Consider the following 8,402-nt stretch of genomic DNA (forward strand, 5'->3'; position numbering starts at 1 on the left):
TATTTTCTAAGCTTAGCCTGGATCATATGATCGGCAGACAAAGCTTGGGGCTGTGATCCGTCACCTTATAACTCGGTCTTTATTGTGTATTATGAGTTATAACTCGGCGTTAATTATCATTTATTCTTTGCTTGTAACCGACACCTTCATTACCGACTTAATGACCATCATTTCAATCTTAATGACCAAACGGTCATAACATGAATATCATTCATCAATTCTATGCCTATAAAAGAAATCTTCTATATCTAATCTCAGGGGGCAACATAATACATTCTATATTCATAGAATTATTATAAACACAACATAACACATGATAACTTTCATTTCATGTCTTACATTCTATATTCATAGAATTATTCTTATACTACCTCTTAAACACTTACTGACTTGAGCGTCGGAATGTCTTTTGCAGGTACCCACCCCCTTGTTCTCTCATTGCCGATGTATACCTCATATTTACGGAGAGCTTACAAGTATTCACCGGCGGACGAGTTATACACTGGTCAACCTCAGCAAGAACAATTGGCGCCCACCGTGGGACGAGTAAAATAATTCCCACTCCCCTTAGGTTCATAAAACTTGATTTACATTCAAATTTTTTAACCAATCTCAACAATCTTATTTAATATTTTATTTAATACCTCTTATCAAATTTTAATCTATCGTAACTTTTTATAAAGTATGTACTTTATACATTCAAATTGTTTCAGTTTTACGTATCATAATATTTCACATCTCATAATCGATCAATGAACCAATCCGGAAACAAATTCGGCTTTCAATCAATCCGAGAACAAACTCGATTTTCAATCAATCCGAGCACAAACTCACTTATCAATTTTGCTTACTTTTTCAAAGTTCTCTACTTACACAAATAACATTATTTATTTTATTCACATATATTTTTGCATTTATATTTTGTGTAACTAATATTTACTGATTTATTAGTTATATTCAAACCTCAATATATGTTTTATACAATAATGACATATAACAACCATGTCAATTGAATTTTTATTTCATTAGGTGCTATATTCTTATTGCTTAATGATTTCATTTATATAATTAAATGACAGTAATAATGAGTTCAAATCTTAAAATTGGATTCCATCAAAAATTAATTATATATCAATTGTATATAACTGTTACACTATTCATTTTATACTATTAAATTTTATGTTACTATTTGTTTAATGTAGAAAATTAAACAGGCAATTTACTATTATTGCACGAAGAATATCCCTTGTCATACTATAATTGCTAGAAACATTATGCTAAATGTATCATTCAATAACTGTTATCTTATTGTTTTATTATCAAATTAAAGCATGTTCTACAAAACAAAATTCAAATATTCACATTTGACATGTATGACATTCATATATGTCGTCTTCTTCTCTACAATTATCAACTGTAAAGGTATATTTTTTTTTTACTTTGAACTATTTTACTTTTACAATATATATTACTCAATATATGTTGCGACTTTATACCTATTCATTTTCTCAATTTATCTTATTCATGTCAGATCTTCATTGTAAATTGTAAATATTCAATAACTAATTATTTTGAGAGAGAAATTTATCAATAAGTTGTTGTGGGTCGGAAAAATTTCCAAGACAATTAATCATTATATCCTCGGATCATACAATCGATTCCGTCAATGGATATCTATCTCTGAACTTTTCAGTTCACATTCAATCAAATGCTAAAATTGTTCTTAAGCGGAAAAGTATCCCCCACACAACTATCTTGATTGAATGACTTTTATCACTCAATTATTTTTTGAATAAGTGCCGACATAATAACCCGACTAAGCTTGGGGGCTCACCATATCATTATTCACTTATCTTTTAACAGAATTATAACTCATTTTATTTTCTAAGCTTAGCCTGGATCATATGATCGGCAGACAAAGCTTGGGGCTGTGATCCGTCACCTTATAACTCGGTCTTTATTGTGTATTATGAGTTATAACTCGGCGTTAATTATCATTTATTCTTTGTTTGTAAACGACACCTTCATTACCGACTTAATGACCATTATTTCAATCTTAATGACCAAACGGTCATAACATGAATATCATTCATCAATTCTATGCCTATAAAAGAAATCTTCTATATCTAATCTCAGGGGGCAACATAATACATTCTATATTCATAGAATTATTATAAACACAACATAACACATGGTAACTTTCATTTCATCTCTTACATTCTATATTCATAGAATTATTCTTATACTACCTCTTAAACACTTACTGACTTGAGCGTCGGAGTGTCTTTTGCAGGTACCCACCCCCTTGTTCTCTCATTGCCGATGTATACCTCATCTTGACGGAGAGCTTACAAGTATTCACCGACAGACGAGTTATACACCGGTCAACCTCAGCAAGAACAATACTTAAAAGTCTTAATAACTATATTAAAAAGGACAATAAAAAGAAATTTTGACTATTTCAAACTTTTGTTCTTCTACAATATAAATTTTGACACATTCTTTTATCATCAATAATTTCATAATTTGTTACTCGTAATTAAAATAAGAAAGAATAAAATACTATTTTAGACCCTAAAAATTGAGTTAAATTTAATTTTATTTCTAATATTTAAAATATTTTATTTTATCCTATTTTAAAATAATAATAAAATGTTTCAAATATTAGGGACGAAATGAGAATTTAATCTAAATAATAACGACTAAAACAGTTTAATCGGGTTAATTAAAAATTTGATCACCAACAAACCGATCTATAATTCAAACAAAAAATTAATTGACAACTAATGATTAATGAACCGAAAAAGTCTATCTAAGAACATATTAATTGATTTTTTAAAACAGATTTAAAATAAATAAATAAAAAATTATGTTTTTCTAAATAATATATCTTATTCTACTCAGTCCACCTTAATTAGACCTTCAGACCATTAAATCTCTAAGGCTACCAATTCAATTGTCAGAAGTCAGAACATTGAGAAATATGCATGCTATACGCTCACATCAATTTTCAAATGGTGATTGATAATCGACTTTAGCTTTTACACTATAAAAAACAAAAAACGTTAAATACCATCGATTTTATTATCAGATTTAACGTCCTAGAGTAGTAAACTTATCGGTGGTAAAAATATCGAATTCAAAAAGTTAAATAATTATCGGCAGATTTATGTTTTTGACGCTAACACTATGTTTGGTTTAAGAGAAAATAAGAGGAAAAAAAATGGTGAAAGAAAAATGAGTGAAAAATTTTATTTTTCTTTGTTTGGATACAAAAGAAAATGGGAAGAAAAAAAAATTTTGGTGTAGGTCTCATAAAAAAATTTTCCATTCATTAAAAGCAAGAAAATTAGAAAGAAATAAATAAATAAAAATATTTATAGTTTATTTTATTATAAGGACATTAATGTAATTTTATACCATTATGATTTTCTTTCTTCTCACTTTTCTTCTCATCCAAACAAAAGAAATTTTTCTCTCTATTTTCTTTTCATTCATTTTCTCTTCATCCAAACAACACACAAATAACTCTACTTTTCTTTCTATTTTCTTTCCTCTCATTTTTTTCCTCTTATTTTCTTTCCTTCTATTTTCTTTCCTATATCCAAACAAAGCCTAAATTTGCCGGTAATAATTGGTGTATCTTTTAAGGTTGGAATTACCATCGAATTTATTCGACGGTAAACTCACTTAATAAAATGCTGTATTTTGGTGACCCGCAATAGTTTACTGTCAGAACTTTTTCATGGTAATTGTGCCGTAAAATTGAAGTGCAAACCCTTTTTTCCCCTCTCTCTCTAACCCTCTCACCTCCCACTCTCTCTACCTTTCTCATATCCCCGGCAGCCCCTCCTTTCCAGGAGCCACTCCTCCTTCACTGTCACCGTTGTAGCTGCCGAACTCTGAAGGAGCTGCTACCGCTGCTGTCGTTGCCACCAATGTCGATGTTTTTACTGCTGTTGCTGCCGCTGCTGCCGCTGCCTACATTGCTTCTTCTTCTTCTCACTTCTGGTCCTCTTTTTCAGGTAATATTTCTAATGTTAGGATTTTCTGGAATTCTGATTTGTTGATATAATTTATTAGATTTATTTGCTGTTTTAAGATTTCTGATTATTGTTGATTATTTAGTTCTGAATTTAGGATACTGAACTTGTTTAGTTTCAATTTTAATTAGAAGATGTTCTGATTTATGTTCCTTATTTAGTTCTGAACTTAGGGTAATGAACTTGTTTTGAACTTATGGTTTTTTAAAATTCTGAACTCAGGATATTGAACTTGTGTAGTTTTAGTTTTAATTAGATCATTGGCAGATTTGTGTTCCTTATTTAGTTCTGAACTTAGGATACTGAACTTGTTTTGGACTTAGAGTTTTTTAAAATTATGAACTTAGGGTACTGAACTTGTTTAGTTTCAATTTTAATTAGAATATGTTTGATTTTTGTTTCTTATTTAGTTCTGAACTTAGGGTACTGAATTTGTTTTGAACCTATAATTTTCTAAAATTCTAAACTTAGGATATTGAACTTGTGTAGTTTCAATTTTAATTAGAACATTGGCGGATTTGTATTCCTTATTAGTTCTGAACTTAGGGTATTAAACTTGTTTTGAACTTAGAATTTTCTAAAATTCTAAACTTACGGTACTGAATTTGTTTAGTTTCAATTTTAATTAGAACATATTTTAATTTTTGTTGCTTATTTAGTTCTGAATTTAGAATATTGAACTTATTTTGAACTTATGGTTTTCTAAAATTCTGAACTTAGGGTACTGAACTTGTGTAGTTTCAATTTTAATTAGAACATTAGCGGATTTGTGTTCCTTATTTAGTTCTGAACTTAGGGTTTCTAAACTTCTAAACTTAAGGTATTGAACTTGTTTAGTTTCAATTTTAATTAGAATATATTCTGATTTCTGTTCCTTATTTAGTTCTAAACTTAAGATACTGAACTTGTTTTGAATTTTTATTTTTCTAAAATTCTGAAGTTAGGGTACTGAACTAGTTAGTATAATTTATAAGGTTGATTTGCTCTTCTGAACTTCTGATTATTGTTGATTTGTGCTGATTATTTTTTATTTCGTTCTCTTTGTTTGATTTCTGAACTAAGTTTAACATAGTTTATTTTGATTAAGGATTTTGAATGATGTTGTGAATATGTTTAGCACATTTTTAATTGGTATACTCTTTGCAGACATGACGACAGGTAGTGGTGTTGCGGATCATGGTTGTGGTCGTGGTAGAGAGAGTTTCTGCCAATACCGCTGGGAATTCTGGATCCTCACCCTCTACTCTGACTACCCCGGGAACGTCACAAGTTGCAGGTGCATCGGACCAGCCGTTCATCATGGTCCCTAACTCCAACTACGTCATGCGTCTACGGCGACGATACCGCCTCCATCCGGTCAGCAGCTCAATGACTCAGTGACGCCGCCTCCAGCGACGGATGCCGCAGTCTCGGAATCCTCTCACGAAAGTGAGCCAGTTGATGTCCCTCCACTACCTCCCATCATACGCTTGAAGATTTGGCCTGATGGCGGAACGATGTAAGTACTACTTTAAGTCTTCTATATGTTGAAAGTGTCTGATTATTGATTCTAGTTTAGTGGATTTAGGGTTGTAGGTTTGAACTACTGAAAGTATTTGATATATCGTGATTAGTGATTCTTGATAGTTGATTCTAGTTTTAGTAGATTTAGGGTTGTAGGTTTGAATTGTTGAAAATGTTTGATATATCCTGATGATTGAATTGCTGAAAGTGTTTGATTATTAATTTTAGTCTAATGGATTTAATGCATTTATGGAGGTTGCATCTTGGTTATTGCCTGTTGTTCATTGATGGTTGACATTTAGTGTTGTTTAAGTTAATCATTGATAGATAGAGTTTGTGGCGCATTCCAGTTATAGATGAAACTCTGCCGAAATTTCTAAAAGAATCTCTATATATTATGGTTATTTGCTTCTAAAATTTTAATTTATATTGCCATATTAGTTTGTTTGTGAATTGTTGATAGGTTTGCGCTAACAATGTAACAATGCATGTACTCAGGAGATAACCAACGTCTTCAAGCTGATGTACGACCATCCATAGCCGAGCTACAAGAAGATCTCCTCTAAGATTAGAGAGTGATGGTTTCAGAAGTGTTTAGGGTTTAGAACTTAATATAGTCAAACCTTCTTAGCTAGTTTATATCTTCTATTTGTTTAATACGATATATTTTGATTAACTAATTTTAAATTTACTTTGTGCAGCTGAATTTTATATGGGACAAAGAGCACGATCTCATCATCAAGAAGATATACGACCATCGTATGGGTATGCGGCTGCAATAGATGTTGGAGGATGTACATAAGCGGCACGACTACCTCACTTCTTGGCTCCGCTGGGAAATCAAGAAGGCTTTGTATGTTCATTGGGAGACTGATAAGGAGTTCAGGCATCGGCGTCTCACAAAAAAAGCTAACAGGGCATCGGCCAGGTCGTCCAAGTATACTGGAGGCTCAGCGACTTTCATAAAGACTAAGGTCAGGCTAGTATGTGGCTTCTCTAATTTTGATATTAACTTAGTTATATTCTTTGACATATCATTAGTATGCATCCTAATAATTTGTTTCAATGCAACATGTGTAGTCGAAAGTTGTTGGATTGCGATGGAACGTTGGCGGAGACCTTCAAGTACACCCACATGTTGAAGGATAACAAAGAGAAATTTGCTGATAAGTGGTCTTAGGACATTATGTGAGTAAACATATGATCTTGTGATATAAAATTAAAGATTAATTGTACAGTTGTCGTCCTAATCATAATAACATATGTTACACAAGAGTCCTATACGCAGAGAGTAGAGGCTGTGACTCACCAATCTCAGCAAAATAGCGAGAACGCCAATGACTCTGCTGCTTCAGTTGTCGATCCTGATGCGATTTGGCGTGAGACCCTCAGTGGCCATACAAGAACTATGTATACGGGTTGGGGTCGTTCTTCGCCAGTACCCTCCGCACCTCTACGTTGAGCCCATCGTCTGCCTCAGCAAAGAAAGGCATTGATTTGAGACTACAGGTGTAGGAGCTCACCCGCAGCCTCCACGAATAGGCTCAGAAGCTGACCGAGACTCGAGAGAGGTATAAGGAGATCTTCACATGTGTGCCATGGATGACCTCAGGTTGGAGTGGTGGGAACAGCTAGAGCGGCTTCAGCGGATGGAGGCTCAGATGGAGGTGCACCAGACTCAAATGCGCGCTGCTAGCATCAACCCTGCTGGTGGCAGCGTGCTGTTGGTGGGACACAAACATCACCGCCTTTTCTTTCGCCTCAACAGGACCATGGGAACGACGACGACGACAACTACCAAGATCTTTAGTGATTATGGCTTTGTGTTCACTATTTCATTGTATTTATTTGATCTATTTGTCTTTAATTTATTTAAATATTTGATATTTAATATTACATATATAGTTTCTATTATTTGTAAGTTGACCACTAATTGTATGAAAAATAAATTTAAATAAAAAATTAAAAATAAAATTAAAAAATTGCGTCTCAATATTAAAAAAAATTAAGATTACCGTCGGATTTACCAAGGGAATAATCCGACAGTAATAGCGCGAGAAACAAAATATTGTGGAGCTAACATTATCGTCGGAAAAATCCGGCGATAACCAAATGTTTTTTTCGGCAGGTAATCAATCGCAGAATTCGACAAAAATTATTGTCAGACGAAAAAATCTAATGACAAATGATTATCGGTAAGGTTTATACTGTCAAATTCTTTTTTATAGTAATTAATTTACCATCAAATTTTATTTATTTTTATGACGATAAATTAAATAGTACTCAACGTTTTTCTTATAGCGTCAAAATATCAAATTGAGAATCAGTGGCAATATGGCAAATATATATACGTACCTCGCCTGGCGTTATGGGAGCAGCAAAGCTTATAGAAGTTTGCGAAGGGTCGTTGCTCTTCATGCGGTTTATCTGATATGGATCAATAGAGATATACAGATTCTTCACAATTACATCATTGGATCCTGAATCAACTGAAAGTATCAAAGCCCTAATTTTGATCTCAAAATCAGACTCTTCTGGTGCATCTTGAATATGATGCTTTACCACAACGTATTTGTTGCTCACTTCCATATAATAAATTTTTCACCTTATTCCCTAATTGGTTTGCTAACTGTATGAGATCAATGAGGTAGGAGAGTTCGGATGTATATATAATGTACAGGGAAAAAGGAAACAATATTATATAGTGGTGGCTGAATAATTAAGATAGAAAAGCCTTGGCAGTATCGGGAGTCTCTACATTGTGAACGTTAGTTTTGATGCTTTTTAATTTTTTATATTCAAGAACGTTTAGTTTTAAATTTGGTTTTACTCCTTAAATGTTATAATAATAATTTA

General features: G+C 32.6%; 1 protein-coding gene across 1 annotated transcript in view; it reads right to left on the reverse strand.

Annotated features, from left to right (window-relative positions):
- The window catches only part of LOC107643883 (2-alkenal reductase (NADP(+)-dependent)-like), a 16,835-nt gene extending 8,560 nt beyond the window's left edge, over nucleotides 1-8,275 (reverse strand). The window contains exon 1 of the mRNA XM_016347631.2: nucleotides 7,902-8,275. Coding sequence (XP_016203117.1) covers nucleotides 7,902-8,135 — 234 coding nt within the window. The 5' untranslated portion in view covers nucleotides 8,136-8,275. The remainder of the gene's footprint in view (nucleotides 1-7,901) is intronic.

This window comes from Arachis ipaensis, chromosome B05, assembly GCF_000816755.2.
Source record: "Arachis ipaensis cultivar K30076 chromosome B05, Araip1.1, whole genome shotgun sequence".
Lineage (NCBI taxonomy): Eukaryota > Viridiplantae > Streptophyta > Magnoliopsida > Fabales > Fabaceae > Arachis > Arachis ipaensis.